Source organism: Vulpes vulpes, chromosome 10 (genome assembly GCF_048418805.1).
Source record: "Vulpes vulpes isolate BD-2025 chromosome 10, VulVul3, whole genome shotgun sequence".
Taxonomy (NCBI): domain Eukaryota; kingdom Metazoa; phylum Chordata; class Mammalia; order Carnivora; family Canidae; genus Vulpes; species Vulpes vulpes.
In genome coordinates, this window is record NC_132789.1 from 23,962,842 (window position 1) to 23,978,778 (window position 15,937).

At 59.8% G+C, this 15,937-nt stretch overlaps 2 protein-coding genes across 5 annotated transcripts; one reads left to right on the forward strand and one right to left on the reverse strand.

The window, feature by feature from the left end:
* The first annotated feature begins 904 nt into the window (after positions 1 to 904).
* Positions 905 to 6,444, forward strand: GAS2L1 (growth arrest specific 2 like 1). 4 transcript variants are annotated; one of them, XM_072723145.1, is made up of 7 exons: positions 905 to 1,048; positions 1,481 to 1,609; positions 1,792 to 2,641; positions 4,007 to 4,114; positions 4,210 to 4,306; positions 4,398 to 4,569; positions 5,115 to 6,444. In XM_072723145.1, the coding sequence occupies exons 3-7, from the start codon at positions 1,898 to 1,900 to the stop codon at positions 6,148 to 6,150; spliced, it is 2,157 nt and encodes a 718-aa protein (XP_072579246.1). In that variant the 5' UTR covers positions 905 to 1,048; positions 1,481 to 1,609; positions 1,792 to 1,897; the 3' UTR covers positions 6,151 to 6,444. The 4 variants fall into 4 exon arrangements, with proteins under 4 accessions (XP_072579246.1, XP_072579247.1, XP_025837730.1 ...); XM_072723146.1 differs by lacking the exon at positions 1,481 to 1,609; XM_025981945.2 differs by lacking the exon at positions 905 to 1,048 and having other exon boundaries at positions 1,280 to 1,609.
* Positions 6,445 to 6,597: 153 nt separating this feature from the next.
* On the reverse strand, positions 6,598 to 9,152 carry RASL10A (RAS like family 10 member A). The gene is made up of 3 exons (XM_072723147.1): positions 8,653 to 9,152; positions 7,479 to 7,603; positions 6,598 to 7,238 (listed from the first exon to the last, which is right to left on the reverse strand). The coding sequence occupies exons 1-3, from the start codon at positions 8,869 to 8,871 to the stop codon at positions 6,971 to 6,973; spliced, it is 612 nt and encodes a 203-aa protein (XP_072579248.1). The 5' UTR covers positions 8,872 to 9,152; the 3' UTR covers positions 6,598 to 6,970.
* Between the last annotated feature and the right edge of the window lie 6,785 nt (positions 9,153 to 15,937).

A 15,937-nucleotide genomic window follows, 5' to 3' on the forward strand; every position in this document is an offset into this window, starting at 1 on the left:
GGGCACACAGCAGCCGCTTTAGTAGGGCACTGAGACTTGGCTATTGGTGGTCGTGCTTCCCCCAGGCGGCCGCCTGGCCTGGGAGGCTGCACCCCGGGCCAGGCCCAGCCTCCCCGCCCAGCCAGCAGCAGGGGGCAGAATTTCCCGCGGATCCCAGCCAGGTCCCTCCTCTGCAGTTTGAAAAGAAACGAGCAGTGATTAACCCTCCCGAGGCAAACTGACCCATTCAGCTTCTAGTCCTCCTTTCCCCTTAATTCTGTGCGCGACCTGGGCAGCCACAGGTGGCTGGGGATGGGCCTCCCCCAAGGGCGGGGGCCAAGGTGTCAGATCCGCAGGTCTTAGCCACCTGCCGACCCCGCTGGGCCTCGGCGCCCTCATCACAGAACCGGGCTCCCCAAACCTCAAGGTTAAAGACGAGCATTCAGCGAGGAGCGGCCCGCCCGGTGGGCCTAACAGGCCACCTCCCCCTCCCCCAGGCCCGCACTGCAGGTCGGAAGCTCGCACCCGAGTCAGCGGGCCTCCTTTATCTGCCCTAGGACGGTTCGCTCCAGGCGGAGGTGACTCTGCAGCCCGGGGCCCTATCGCTTCCTGAGTCTTCTGGGGATCAGGCCGGGCGGCCTTCCCGAAGGGGCAGCTATCCGGGCAGGGGGTGCAATTAAAAGCGCCCAAAGCTCTCCCCAAGAGACCAGGGAGGTTTGGAAGGAGCCTCAGGGACAGGCCGGGCGGGGAGCGCGCGTCGGGGCCGACGGGGTCGCCCGGGGGCCCCAGTCCCGCCCCACCCCGCCGGGACGCCCAGCCCCTCCCTCCGTCCGCCCGGCCGGCCCGGGAACGGCGCTGCCCCTTTAAGAGCGCGCGGCCCCGCCCGCCCCCTCGGGCCGGATCCGAATTCCAGGGAGGCGGGGCGGAGACGGCGGGCGGAGACGGCGGGCGGGGCGGAGGCCTGAGCCGCGGGGTCGGATCGCCGGGCTCGGGCGGCGCCTCCCTGCGGCGGCGCGGCCCCGCTCGGCCCCGCCGCGGCGATGCTCCCCGAGGCCGCAGGATGAGCCAGGTGAGCGCGGGACCCCAGCCCCCCTGCCCGGCGCGCACCCCGGGCCCCGGCCGCCGCGGCCTCCGCTCTCCGGGCTGTGTGACCCTGGGCGGCCCCGCACCCTCTCTGGGCCGGAGTCCCGGGCCCGCCCGAGGCCCCTGCGAGCCCCGGCCCGCGGGCGCCCGGCCTGCGGCGCCGGGGAGGCTCCGCGGAGGAGGCGGGGCCTGGCTCCCCCCGCGGGCTGCCCGGGGCTCTCGGAGCCGCAGCGCCGCTCCGTCGGCCCCGTCGGCCTGGCTTTGCCTCCCGCTGCTCCGCGACCTTGAGCGAGCGCTTACCCTCCTGCGCCTCAGTTTCCTCATCTGTTAAATGGCACTAAGATCACCGACACTCCGCCTTGGGCAGGGCCTTTGTGGCTACTGTTACTGCTATTATGTCGTTGTTGTAATGACACAGCCCTTAGGGAAGGGGAGCGGAGGGAGCGCCCAGGAGCTTCGCGGAGGAGGTGGGCCGGGCACCAGCCCTGAGCGATGGAGCTAACCGTTCCTGCCGCGGGGACCCGGATTCCTGGCCCCGCGGCCCACTGTGAGTCCGCAGCTCTGGGCCGCATCTCCAGGGCTCCGCTCTTCACCTGCCACATGGGGCAGTGAGGATGTGCGTGCCTGGGAGGGAGGGAGGACTCAGCCAAGTGGCCCGTCGCCCACCCCTCTCCCAGAGGGAACTAGCGAACACTTACACTGAGTCCTTCCTACAACTTATCTCACTAGGTCCCGCGAGGAAGGTACTATTATTGCACCCATTTCACAGACGAGGGAACTGAGGTTCGGTGAAGTTCCCCACAGCCAGCACGCAAAAGCAGGCACCTGGCCTGAGATGACAGGCGACCTGCAGGTGGTCAGCGGCCTGGTCTGTACCGAGCACTTCCTGGGTCCTCACCGCAATCCTGTGTCCCTGCCCACCCACAGTGACTTGGCTGGCCCGGGCATGGCGGACCCAGTAGCTGGCATCGCCGGCTCGGCCGCCAAGAGCGTGCGGCCATTCCGCTCAAGTGAGGCCTACGTGGAGGCCATGAAAGAGGACCTGGCCGAGTGGCTGAACGCCTTGTATGGCCTGGGTCTGCCCAGTGGTGGTGATGGCTTCTTGACGGGGCTGGCCACGGGCACCACCCTGTGCCAACATGCCAATGCTGTCACTGAGGCCGCCCGCGCTTTGGCTGCTGCCCGCCCGGCCCGCGGTGTGGCCTTCCAGGCGCACAGCGTGGCGCCTGGCTCTTTCATGGCCCGCGACAACGTGGCCACTTTCATCGGCTGGTGCCGAACAGAGCTGGGTGTGCCTGAAGTGCTCATGTTTGAGACCGAAGACCTGGTGCTTCGAAAGAACGAGAAAAGCGTGGTGCTGTGCCTGCTGGAGGTGGCGAGGCGTGGGGCCCGTCTTGGCCTGCTCGCCCCTCGCCTCGTGCAGTTTGAACAGGAGATTGAGCGGGAGCTACGCGCTGCACCCCCGGCCCCCAATGCACCCACAGTGGAAGAGGGCACCACCGAAACTACCACTGCAGCAGGGGCTCCCTCCCGCGGCCCCCGCATGACACCCAGTGACCTGCGCAACCTCGATGAGCTGGTGAGTCCGCCAATGAGTGCGCTCGCCCACCTCACTGCCCCGCCCCCACTGTGTGCCTGGGATGGAACAGCCTGCCCCATGGAGTGTGCCTATGTTGAGCATCAAGTGTATACCTGGCCCCAGAGAGATGAGCGGACCCAGAGAGGGAGAGGTGCTGGGTGAGGTCACAGGGCCCAGCTGGGCTTGGGAGAAAATCTGAGCTCCCCTGCATGATCTCCCCACTTCCTTTAAGGGCTACGTGTGCAGACAAGTGCTGTATACTCCTTCATCCAGGGGGCCGCATGATCTGGCCCCTTCTGTATCGAGTGCTAGACGGCTGCATCCACGACATCGTGGAGCTCGAGGTTGGGTGGGTGCCGGTGACGCTTGGCTCTGAGCAAGGTGCCTGGCACACAGGAGGCTCTCCGTGAGTGCCTAGGGAAGCTCCCAAGGGCTCTACAGGCCCACCCACTCCCCAGGGCTCTGCGCATATCACTTATCTGGGAAGCCAGGCCCAGAGCTGCTGTCTGCTGCTGCTAGGAGCCAGAAGTCCTCTTAAGAGGACAGGATTAGTTCAGACTGTGAGCATAGAAGATGCCAGACCGGGCCCCCAGCTCCCTCCTCCTTTTCCCAGGACCTAGGTATTCCTGACACCCCCGCAGCCTGGCCAAGAGTTTCCTTCTTATCAGGAGGTTAGGACCATGATGTGCCTATCTCGGGGGTGGGGGGTAGCTGGATGGCCATGGGCAGAGGCTGCCACCCCACCCCTGTCTTGGGCCAGGGTCACCCGAGGCTCCACCTGCTGCTCATTTCCTCTGGCTCCACTGTGGGCTGGGAGGCGGGCAGGGCTGCCCACATAGCCAGCCTGGCAGCTCCTGGCCTGGGAGCGGGGGCCATGTGGGCAGATGTGTGCTAGCTCGGCCTGCAGCCTGTGTGTGCATATTGGGGTAGTGTGTGTGTGCCATCCTATGTGTCCTTGGCACCAACGTGGTGTGGTTCCCCTGCACCCGTGTCCCATGGCCTGCCTCCTCCCAGGACCTGGCCTCCCTGTGGGCCTCAGCTTTTGTGTCTGTGAAGTAGGTGAAGGAGTGAGGACAGGTTCCAGACTCAGGGGCTGGAGGGATGTGCTTTGCTGGGGTCCCAAGCCCTGGCTGGACCACAGCACCACCACCCTTTTCTGGTCAGCTCCCTGACCTCTGATAGCCAAAGAGGAAGGGGAGCTGCTGAAAGGTCAAATGTCGAGCCTGCACCCAAGTCTGGGGCAAGCTAATCTGTGTCCCCTCTGCCCGGAAGGACCTGCTTCCTCCTCAGCCTGGAGCTGCTGACATCAGGCCCCAGGAGGAGGGACTTGATCCCTGACCTCCAGCCTCTCCTCTGTGGCCTCAGGTGAGGGAGATCTTGGGCTCCTGCACCTGCCCAGACCAGTTTCCCATGATCAAAGTCTCGGAGGGGAAGTACCGCGTGGGAGACTCCAGTCTCCTCATCTTTGTGCGGGTAAGAGCTGGGGGCTGCCCTGCAGGCAGCAGCCCGCAGTGGGCGACCTGGCCCACCGGACCGGCTGTGACTCGCCCCACGCTGGGCTCCCACAGGTGCTGAGGAGCCACGTGATGGTGCGCGTGGGTGGTGGCTGGGACACTCTGGAGCACTATCTGGACAAGCATGATCCCTGCCGCTGCTCCTCCTCAGGTCAGTACCTGTGGTAGGGGGGCGGGCGGGCAGGGCACGCCTGTGTCCGTGGCACCACCCTTCACCTGCCACCTGTTCTCTCACCCTGCAGCCCACCGCCCGCCCCAGCCCAGGGCGCGCGCCTTCTCCCCGCAGAGGGTGTCGCCCACCCCCAGCCCCCGTGCTGGCAGCCCAGCCCCTGGGGGCGAGCGGCGGAGTTCCCGCCAGGAAGTGACGCCCATTAGCTTACGGGGCTCAAAGGAGGGGACTGAGACGCCCCTCAGGTGAGAGGCAGGAGGACCTGGGGGTGAAGGGTTTAGAGGGTGGGGGTGGGGGGCGTCCGCCCTGGCCTGGATGACGAAGGAGCCTGTGCTCCAGAGTGACTCACACCCTGGGAAAAGTTCCCGTGGGTGGGGGCAGGCCTGGCTTCCTATCTCCATGACAACCCAAGCAACCGAACAACACAGCTGGGGCAGGCCCTGAGGGCTGGGCAGCTGCCAGTCCTCCCCGCTTCCCTCTGGCCTGCCCAGGAAGCTGGAGGCCTGGGAGGGGGAGCTCGGAGCCGGCTCCTTCCGCTGCCTTGGGGGGGGGGCAGGGGGGCACCCTGGCTGACGGAAGCTGCAGCCGAGTCCTGCACTTCTCTCTGGAAGTCCCCAGGACTGACCGGAGCTCTTGACGGTCCCCACCACCAGCACCCACCAGCACCCACCACCACCACAGGTGTCTTCCCCGCCCCCGACCGCTTGGCTGCTTGTTCCTTCCTCTCACTGCCCCTGCAGCCTGCCGTCCTGGCTCCCGTTGTCCCATCTCTGTCGTTCCCCTGCCCCAGGGCCCGGGACCAGCTGCCACCGCACCCCCGCTCCCGCCGCCACTCCGGGGACAGCGACTCCTCCGCCTCCTCAGCCCAGAGCGGCCCCCTCGGTGTCCGCAGTGAAGATTCAGGCACTGGTTCCCGGAGGGAGCGGCCCAGCCGGCGGTTGACCACAGGCACCCCAGCCTCGCCAAGACGGCCCCCCGCCCCCCGCAGCCAGTCCCGAGACCGACTGGATCGGGGGCGGCCCCGCGGGGCCCCGGCAGGCAGGGGAGCTCAGCTGTCGGCGCCCAGCCCCTCCCGGCGGGCCCGGAGCCAGAGCCGCGAGGAGCAGGCCGTGCTGCTGGTGCGCAGGGACCGAGACGGCCAGCACTCCTGGGTGCCCCGGGCCAGGGTCAGTGGGGGCTCAGGCAGGAGCAGCCCCCAGACCCCCCGGGCTCGCAGCCCTGCGGCCCCCCGGCCTCTCCGGGTCTCCAGCCCCAGTCCCGAGTTGGGCACCACACCGGCCAGTGTTTTCCGCACCCCCTTGCAGCTTGACCCGAAGCAGGAGCAGCAACTGTTCCGGCGCTTGGAAGAGGAGTTCTTGGCCAATGCCCGAGCCCTTGAGGCTGCTGCTGGTGGGACCCCCCCTGGACCGGGCTCTGACCCAGCTCGGGCCCCAGACCCTCCAGCTCCTGACTCGGCCTACTGTTCCTCCAGCTCCTCCTCTTCATCCCTCAGTGTCCTGGGTGGCAAGGGTGGCCAACTCGGGGACTCTGGCCGGATGGCCAATGGGCTGCCTGGGCCCCGAGGCCCGGCCCTGTCCAGCTCTTCCGATGAAGGCAGCCCCTGCCCCGGTGTGGGGGGCCTGCCAGAGGCATCTGGGAGCCCGCTGGCCGGCCTGGAGCTCCCGAGGACCTGGGCACGGGGCCGGATGGACACACAGCCAGACCGAAAACCCTCACGCATCCCCACACCGCGGGGCCCTCGCCGCCCGTCTGGATCCACAGAGCCTGGGTCCTGGCATGCCCTGCACTCAGTGAGCCCAAGGGCAGAGCCGGATTCCTGGATGTGATGAACCAGCCCAGCTGCCCCCAGGCCCCCTTCCTTCCCTTCCTTTTCCTTTGTGGCCTTAACCCCTCTGCATCAGGGAGCCCCCCCACCCCTGCCTCTCGGGTACCAGACCTCATGGGACCAGACCCCTTGGGACCACATGGCACAATGGGACCTCTGTTGTACATTCCGGTTGGGGGATGAGCGTTGCTATTTAATTACTAATATTATTGAATGCCTTAGAGGAGGCCAATGAGGACCCCTCCTGAGGTCCTGTGGCCCTGCAGAGCCTGACAGTAAAGTATTGTTCCAGCCACTTGTGTCCGCTTCTTGGGGCCATCACACCTTTTGGGGGACCCTTATTACATGGCGGGATTCTGGCATTAACTGCCTGGGAGCAATGCCCGACGGCTCCAAGCTCTGGGGCTTCTGACCACGCTGTGAACCCAAGAAACTCCAGGTGCGTGCGAATTGTTCTCCCCCTTTATTACCTCCTGAGAGGAGGCGACTTAAGAGTTTGTCCAGTGAAGCCGCAGGAGCCACCTGACAGCTTCCAGTCATGGCCAAGTCCCTTCCATCCAATGGGAGTGTAACCCCATGAGGTCCCAGAAACGCCTGCTCGAGCCGGATGTAGCTTGGGGCCTGGCTGGGTCCACTGAGGCTCAGAGAGAGTCCTGTCGCCCAGGAGACTGAGTGGGCGGCTTCCTCGTCCCATCAGGGAGGAGACTGTGTCCTGCCCAATCCGAGACAAGTTGGGCAGCTTCGTCCAATCCAGGTACCGGGTTGTTCCAATCAAGCTGGGCCCCTCCCGCCGCGGGCCTCGGCGTCGCGGTCCAGTTCAGTCACATGAGGCTGCAGCGGGCCGGGTGCAGCGCCCCCTGCAGGCGCAGGGCCGGGTGCGCAGGGCGCGCGCGCACCAAAGCGCAGCGCAGCAGTTCGCGGAAGAGACGCAGCACGTGCCAGTTGTACTTGGCGGAGCACTCGAGGTAGCCGCAGCGCCAGCCCCTGCGCACCAGCGCGGCCAGCGCGCGCCGAGGCCCGAAGCGCAGCCGCTGCCGGTCCCTCTTGTTGCCGACCACCAGGATGGGGGCCTCGGGGGCGCCCGCCGGCCTGCGGGCCAGATGGGGAGGAGGGTTGCCGTGCCGAGCGCCCCACGGCCGGACACTCCGCCCTCCGTGGGGCTGGACACTCCTGTGGCCAGAGTCCCAGGAAACGCCGGACCTCTGTGGCCCAGGGACCGAGGCCGGCCAGGCCGGGGAAGAACCCACCCACTCCCCTCGGGCCAAGGCCCGGCCAGTCTGGCCAATGCCCCCCGCCTCGGCCCATGCACACCTGCGGCCGCGGCCCCACCTGGTCTCCGAGATGCGCTGCCGTAGCGCCTTCACGTAGTCGAAGCTGTCCGGGCTGCAGATGTCGTAGACGAGCACGAAGGCGTCCGTGTCCTGCAAGCTCCAGTCCTTGGAGTCCGGCCACTCCTGGGGAGGGAGGCCAGAGTTTGCCAGAGACCCTTTCTCACCCTCCGAGCCTCTGAAGGGTCTCGACGCTAAACCCACAGTTCATCCTCAGGCCTCGGCCCCTGTGTGCCATCTCCCCGGAGCGCCCCCAGCCCCACTGCCCTCACGGTGGCCAGGTAACAATTTGTAACCGGTGCCTGAAGCCTGTCTGCTCCCAGCCCTCCTTCACCTTCAGCCTCCCCTCTGCCCACCCCTAGCTTCCTCCTTCCCCCTTCCAAAGCTCACCTGGGGGCAGGCCCCTTCCCTCCCTCCCTGGTTACTACAGCTGCCTCTAGGACTAATGTCAAAGCACTGGACGCGGTTTCCCCAGGCCCTCGGGGACTATTGATTGTGGGCAGCTGTACCCCATAAGGAGGCCTCTCGGCCTACGCACACTCTGTTCTTTCCACCTGCAAGACGTTTGCCACTTCTTTCAATCAAAACTTCACTCATCCTTCCGGGGTCACCCCAAATGTCACCCCCTCCAGGAAGCCCCGCTTAATCCTGCATCCTCTTTCCTCTTCACCTCTCTGAGCCACCCAGCTCCAAGAATTCAAAGTCTGTCCTGGACTTTGCACAAATTGCTAAAGGAGTCTTTGCCCCTCGCCACAGGCATAAGGGAGCAAAGAATGATCGCCCTAGAACATACACCCCTGTGTCTGGCCCCGTCCTCCCCCACTGAGGCTCTGCTTGGGGCCCCCAAGTGTCCCACGCTCACCCTCAGGGAGGCACAACCGTGCCTGCCATGCACTGATCCAGAACCACCAGCGGAGGCAGGCAAATAACACAGGCACTTAGGTGAATGAGAAAAACCCGCTTTTCCAAATCGCTGGGCCTGGGGCCTGATCTTGGGCAACTGCAGGCCGGCAAGGGGAGGGAGACCCACAAACCACCGGGACACGTTCCTCCTTCAACCCAGGAGCGCAGCCGGCGCCGGGGGCTGGCCGGGCTGGTGCGCACGTGTGCACCCAGCACCCCCCCCCCCCCCCCCCGCGCGCTGTCACACGCCCCTGCCCGGCCCTCGCCGCTACCTCCGGTGCCCCGGGGTTGTGCCCCGGGCGGGCGCCGTCGCCGTCGCGGATGCTCAGGTCGTAGACCGCGCCGTCGAGCAGCACCGCGGGCCGGTAGAGGCGTGGCCCGTCCGTGGGCCGGTGGCGCTCGGGGTAGTCGCCGAACAGGAACTGGCGGATGATGGCCGTCTTGCCCACGCCCGGGGCGCCCAGCACGGCCACCCGCAGGCTGCCCCCCATGGCCCGCGCGCCCTGCCGCGCCCCGCGCCGGAAAGCCTCATGGGCCAGCCGCGCGCCCAGCGCCCCGCGCGCCCTGCCCCGCGCGCCCCGGCCCCGCGCCCCTCGGCGCCGGGAGGGGCCGGCAGAGGAGCGGCGCCTCCGTCCCGCTGTCGCTCCGTCCCGCTGTCGCTCCGCCGCCGATCGCCGCCCCAGCCCGCGGAGCCGAGCGAGCGAGCGAGCCGAGCCTCCCGGAGGCGGCGATGAGGTAACCGCCGGCCCGCCCCTCCCCTCCCGCCCCTCCCGCCTCCTCCCGAGGGGTCGCGGGAAGGTGACTGGGCGCGGGGCGCCCGCGAGGGACCCAGCCCCTCCCGCCCCGCGCTCCTCTCCTCGGCTGCACAATAGGCGCCCCCGCGCCCCCGCGCCCCCGCGGCCCCGCGCCCCCGCGCCGCCCAGCCCCGCTCCCGCGCTGCAGGCAGACCCGCCGGCCGGCTCCGGCCGCTCGGGGGCGGGTGTGGCCCCGCCGTGTGACCTTGGGCGAGTCGCCGCGCTGCGCTGGCTCCTTTCCTGAGACCCTACTACGGCCCGGGGCTTTACTAGGCTGTTCCCTAGCGGTCACGGAACCTGCAGCCTTATCCTGGGTATCTGCGATTCAGAGAAGAAAGCAGGCGGGAGAGGGGACTCTTCAGGGCTGGGGGGCAGTGGGTGGGGGCCCCTGACGCCCGGCCTGTGGTCCCCTGTGAGGAGCCCTCCCACCGCTGTCCTGTGCACAGAGGTAAATGTCCAGCATTAAAGAACATCAAATGGATGTCATCCAGGTGGAGCTGGACAGAGTGTGCTGAGTCTGGTACACACTGGGTCACAATCCCCTGTCCCAACAAGGCTGAAAGATCCAGAAATTTGGTCAACACCGCCTCCGTCACTGCTAAGGCCAAGTTTTGCGCCCAAGCCTCCACCTGTAGCCTCCTTCACAGCCCAAATGCCCCTCTTCCTGGAGTTGGTAAGAACCTCCACCAGCACTACAGCTGCGCAAAACTGCATGTGCCGGGTCCTCTGCTTCTCCTGGGCTCCCCCCTGCAGAGGGGAGCTCTCCCGCTTCTCCGGCCAGATGCCCAGCTGCTGGGGGAGTGCACAGACACGTCCGTGCTTCTGCCTGCATCTGCCAGGTGTTCCAAGTCTTCAAGCCCAGGGAGAGGGGACTCCGGGTTTCATCTTCCTTTCCTGCCAGAATTCTTTCCCTTCACTTACCTTCCCCACTCCCTTTGTAACATTTCAGGCTTCTGGGTTTTGTGAGCTGCCTCGATTCCCTTGGGGGAACAAAACTGAGCCTAAATCAGCTAAGCCCCCCTTCCCTTTTGGCATTCAGGAGGGTGCAGGGCTGACAACAGGATAGTCTTCCTTATGGCCCTGGCTGGGACACACATCTCTGACTGGAGCACCCTGTCTTCTTGCTCCTTGGCAGTAAGCCCACCCGGGAGCTAGTTCTGGGTGTCCTTCCTCTGGAAAACCTTCCTTGCTTCACTTTCCAAGAGAGTGCCTTCTTGGGCAAGGCTTCTTCAGGACCAGCAAATGGAGCTCTGTGGGCGGGGGGGGGGGGGGGGGCGGGTGCAGAGGGGCATTTCTGAGTCCCAGTTTGCTTTCTCAGGGCATGGTTTGGGAATGATGGAGGACACTCTGGACAGGGAGTGTCCTAAAGCTCCTACAAAGCCCTGCAGACCACACGGGGGTGACCCCTTTCTCAGGAAGCGTGTGCATCAGCACCCTAGCAGCAGTCCCGGTTTAGCAAGGGCCTGTGAGGTACCACGTCCTGACCCAGGGCTGCATTGCATCTTGAGGCCCAGCAATGGGATGCAAAGGTTTGCTTGATGGGCAGCCCCGGTGGCGCAGTGGTTTAGCGCCACCTGCGGCCCAGGGCCTGATCCTGGAGACCCAGGATTGAGTCCCATGTCAGGCTCTCTGCATGGAGCCTGCTTCTCCCTCTGCCTGTGTCTCTGCCTCTGTGTGTGTGTGTGTGTGTCTCTATGAATAAATAAATAAATAATCTTAAAAAAAAAAAAAAAAAAAGGAAAGGTTTGCTTGAGATTGCCCAGCAGGAAGGTGGCAGCATAAGTACTGGAACTCAGGACACTGGGTCAAGTCTGAGTTTCTTAGCAGCCCAATTTTATCTGAGCCCAGGGACGAGAACTCCTTCGGGAGAAAATCAGCTAGATCCTGTGGCCCTGTGGGGAGGGACTTTGAGGAAGCCCCTGTCATCCACATAGACTGAGCTGAAACTGAGCTATGACAGGTGTGGGCTGCCCAGGTGCCAGGCTTCCCGAAGACTAGCAAGCCAGAGAACTTGGGCTGGGATGTGAATTTCAAAGTTTCCCTCATAGGTCCCCTCACTCCTTCCCCAAGGAGAGGCAGCCAGGGTGCTGTCTGCTGCACCACGGCTCCCAGGCTCCTTACATGCTTCCATCTGGTGCTCCAGAGAGGACTTGTCAGGCCTCCATACATCTGTTCCTGTGGCACATGGGACCTGGTGCTGGGCACATGGTGGCCGAGCTGTTCCTACCTGCCCTCTGTGGCTTGTGAAGGAGCCAGGCAGGCAACCAGATAGACATATGGAAATAGGAGCTCTGGGCTGGTTTAGGCCTGAGGGCTGAGGGGACCTTGGAGGGGAGGGCACCCACCTACCAAGGCTGCGGGCTCAGGAAAGGCCTGATGCCACACCTAAGATGAGCCCCAAAGGGGTAAGCCACAGAAAGTGGGGTGGGCTGAGAGGCTATTCAGGGGCCCCTGGCAGGGGCAAGCACTGGGTGGAGAATCCTGAGCCCACAGCCTCCCAGTGCCAGCGCGCCGAGCACGCCCTTCCTGACACCTGTGCCCACATAGCTTCTTCCCAGGTGGCCCGATTCCAGCCCTTCCCTGGGGTCAAGCACCCTGGACTGCATCTACTCTCAGGGGCATTTGCTCTGAGTCCCACCTCAACCTTGAATTGTGGTCTGTCCTGTTAATCACAGCACCGTACCACTTGTCCCAACAGTGACTCACCACCATGCCCCCAGCCCTGGATAGGGGGTGCCCACTTCTCAAATGCTTGGTCATCATTATAACGTCACCCATTGAGTGTAGTGGTCAGCCTCTTGAAGGCCTTCAGGACACAAGGAGGCAGGACAGAGCGGCACTCCCAGGCCTCTTGATTTTGGAGATCTCCTCCTAAGAGTGTGTAATCTGCACGATAAACTCCCTAAGCCTCAGTTTCCCTCTCTGTAATGGCATAACAATGGTCTTGACTTCACACAGTTGTGAGACGAGATGAGATAAAATGGAGAGAAAAACAAGACAATTTAGTAAGGTGAGGGGGATAAGATTTGTATGTATAAAACAATTTCATTTTTATATGCAAATAGCTATGGTTACAAAACAATGGAGGGACATGTGTGTCTGTCTACATGGCTAAGTCTGCACACATTTCCTAGCTCTGTCTGCTGAGAGGGCCTAGAAATGGCCACCCCAGGGCAACAAACACACCTAGCACCTAGGTCTTGGTTTCTTTCTTTTCTTTCTTTCTTCTTTCTTTCTTTCTTTCTTTCTTTCTTTCTTTCTTTCTTTCTTTCTTTCTTTCTTTCTTCTTCTTTCTTTCTTTCTTTTTTTTTGGTAGGTCTTGGTTTCTAAGGCTGCTCGCCAGTGAAAGCAACCATGCTCCTTGGAGAAATGGCTGATGCTAGGGTTGGGACAAGACAAATACAGGAGCATCTTGTCATGCTGGAAAGTAAGGAGGTCGCAAAGTAACGCGAGGATGGGCCACAGCAAAGGGACATAGAGGCTACCCAAGAGCTCCCAATGGCCAAAATGGAACAATTTAAGCAACAAAATATATAATGTACTTTTGCATTAAATCCAAATTGCAAAATAAATATGCATGAGTCTAGACTGCTATAAATGCCTGAATTAATAAATAAATATGGGAGGAGAAACCAACTCTTTCCTACAGAAGAATTTCACATAATTATGTAGCTACTCCCTGCCCCCACAATCTTTCCAGAGTGTAGGCTGTACTTAGTGACTTGCTTCTAAAGATTTTTTTTTTAATTTATTCATGAGAAACACAGAGAGAGAGGCAGAGACACAAGCAGAGGGAGAAGCAGGCTCCATGCAGGAGGCCCGACATGGGACTCGATCCCAAGACTCCAGGACCATGCCCTGGGCCAAAGGCAGGTGCTAAATCGCTGAGCCACCCAGGGATCCCCGATAAATGTTATTATTGATACCATGATAAGAACATTAGTTCTCTGTAGGTTAGTGTAAACATTTATTTGGTGTGATCCAAATAATAATAATAGTCAATTTTTTTAAAGATGAACTAGTTTTAATGTTCAGCTGGGACGAAGAGGGTGGATAAGAGGATACTATAAATATGGAAATATAAAGGTACAATGCTTAAAAAAAAAAAAAAGCACAGTGGCCAATGAATAGACAAAATTCTGTTGCAGAACAGGGTCCAGAAAAGAACTCATATACATATGGAAATGTAGTACATGTTACAAATGACATTTCAGCTCTGTAGGGAAAAGATGAATTACTCAGTGAATAGTGTGGAGACAACTGGGTAACCATCTGCGAAAAGAGAAAGTTGGATCCCTCCCTGTCCCCAACATAAAGCCCAGATGGAACAGGATTGAAATGCACAAAGATCAGACAAGCACTAGATCAGGCAAGTATAGAAGAGATTAAAGAGATAAAGAGATTAAAACCAATGTCGGCACAGTAAAGTAAAAGACAGTAGCAAAATGGAGAGAAATAATGACAAGACAGTAAGAAGAGGACCAATAAGCATACAAATGGGCAAAAAATACAAAATATGAATATGAAGCAGCTCACAGAATAGGATATGCAGGGTGCCTGGGTGGCTCAGTCATTTAAACATCTCTTGATTTCAGGGATGCCTGGGTGGCTCAACAGTTGAATATCTGCCTTTGGCTCAGGGCGTGATCCCGGAGTTCCAAGATCGAGTCCCGTGTTGGGTTCCCTGCATGGATCCTGCTTCTCCCTCTGCTTGTGTCTCTGCCTCTCCCTCTGTCTCTCATGAATAAATAAAATCCTTTAACCCCCCCCCCCCCCAAATAAAAATAAACATCTCTTGATTTCAGCTCAGGTCATAATCTCAGGGTCATGATATTGAGCCCCTGTGGGGCTCTCATTCAGCAGAGCTGGCTTGAGATTCTTTCTCCCTCTGCCTCTCCACCCTTGCCCATGCATGCACACACTCTCTCGAATAAGTTGGTAAATATATACATACAATCTTAAAAAAAAAAAAAGGATATGCAATGGCTTGCAAACACATGAACAGAGGCACATTGAACACACAGGTACCACTTTTCACCATCAGTTTGGCACACATCTATACACTGGGTTCTCTGAGGGTATGGGAGACACAGGCATCTGATTTCTGGCTGGCAAGAATGTAAACTGGAGAATTTTTAGCAACTTAGCAACAGTGATCAAAATTATGAGCACACCTACCTTTGACCTGGCAACTCGTGCCTGCAGAATTTATCCATGTATAAAAGTGAATATTCTTTGCAGTATCACTTGTAGTAGCTATACTACTAGACCAACTCAGTGGGGCTTCTGGTTCGGGACATTATCTCCATTCGATGGAAAAATCACACAGTCATTATAAAAAGGCCTGAGGACTCCGTCTGTAATGGGCTGATAATAGAAAAGTCTCCAAGATAGAAGTATGGTGCATATCCAGTGTATTCCATGCTACCCATTGTGTATAAAAGGGGAAAAAGCCATATTAAACATCTTTGAGTCCCTTTGGAAGGTAACATTGGTTCCTTTGCAGAGAGGAACAAGGAGTAGGATTTTTCACTTCTTTTTTTGCCTTTCCGATTTTGAGCGATGTGAATACATTGCCTTCTCAAAACAAGAAGTACAATTTAAACAGAAAATGCTATACCCTCTGGTCTTGCAATTCTGGAGCTAGATCCTACAGCTACATCTGTGCCCATGAGCAGGGATGTATGTGGGCAGATATTTACTGCACTGTTGCTTGGACTCACAGAAGATGGAAACCGTCTGAATGTCTGACAGCAGGCACCATCTAATGGCAGCCCGTTCACAGAAGAAATTCTGAGGTGGGTCTGTTTGTACTGATAGGTAGGAAAAGCAAAGTGCTGGTAGTATCTGGAATGTGCTGCCATTTGTTTAGTAAATATCTCTATGTGCTTTTTAAAAATTTTTTATTTATTTATGATAGTCACAGAGAGAGAGAGAGAGAGAGAGAGCCAGAGACATAGGCAGAGGGAGAAGCAGGCTCCATGCACCGGGAGCCCGACGTGGGATTCGATCCCAGCTCTCCAGGATCGCGCCGTGGGCCAAAGGCAGGCGCTAAGGCCGAAGGCAGGCGCTAAATCTAAATCGCTGCACCACCCAGGGATCCCTCTCTGTGTGCTTCTAATCATGCACAGAATATTCCTGAAAAAAACAAAAGCAAAAACAAAAAACACCCAAATCTAGCAACAAAGTTTGCCTCTAGGGAGAAAAACTAAGAACTGAGGAAGGGTGGGAAGGATCTTTTGTGTGGCTTATCTTTAACCATAGTCCAGAATCTAGCCCTCTCCATAGAAAAACATTTAAAAAAGCAAACCACTAGCTGAAGATAAAGTAAAATGAGGTCACTTGCAGTCCTTAGTACAGTGTCTGGAACACAGAGAACCCATCGGACCCCAGGGCAGTTGTTGGACACTCTAGAAATAACTGGATTGTGGCTGAATTCCCTGGGAATTGTGGCTGACCAGTTGGGAAGGTTCACAATCTTCTGCAGGATACTTCCCGAGAAGTGTCAGGCCCTGAGAGGGAACAAGCCCGAGCCCATCAGGACCCGGCAGTGCCACGTGAGGAGGGTGAAGAGGCAAGCCATGGGCCCTCAGGAAGGTGGGGGGAGACAGGGAAGCCGAGCTGGCACTTGGCTATCCCCTAAAGCCCCCCACCCTTTTTTTAAGATTTTTTTTTTTTTTTTAATGATAGACATAGAGAGATTGAGAGAGAGGCAGAGACACAGGCAGAGGGATAAACAGACTCCATGCCAGGAGCCTGACAT

Bases quoted from the DNA above. Each gene is read 5' to 3' on its own strand.
- GAS2L1 (XM_025981944.2), top strand. The intron at 2,642-4,006 runs GTGAGTCCGCCA...CTGTGGCCTCAG, and splicing joins TGCGCAACCTCGATGAGCTG to GTGAGGGAGATCTTGGGCTC. The intron at 4,115-4,209 runs GTAAGAGCTGGG...GGGCTCCCACAG, and splicing joins GTCTCCTCATCTTTGTGCGG to GTGCTGAGGAGCCACGTGAT.
- RASL10A (XM_072723147.1), bottom strand. From the start codon at position 8,871: ATGGGGGGCAGCCTGCGGGTGGCCGTGCTGGGCGCCCCGGGCGTGGGC. The intron at 7,604-8,652 runs GTAGCGGCGAGG...CTCCCTCCCCAG, and splicing joins ACAACCCCGGGGCACCGGAG to GAGTGGCCGGACTCCAAGGA. The intron at 7,239-7,478 runs GTGGGGCCGCGG...TCTGGCCCGCAG, and splicing joins CAGCGCATCTCGGAGACCAG to GCCGGCGGGCGCCCCCGAGG.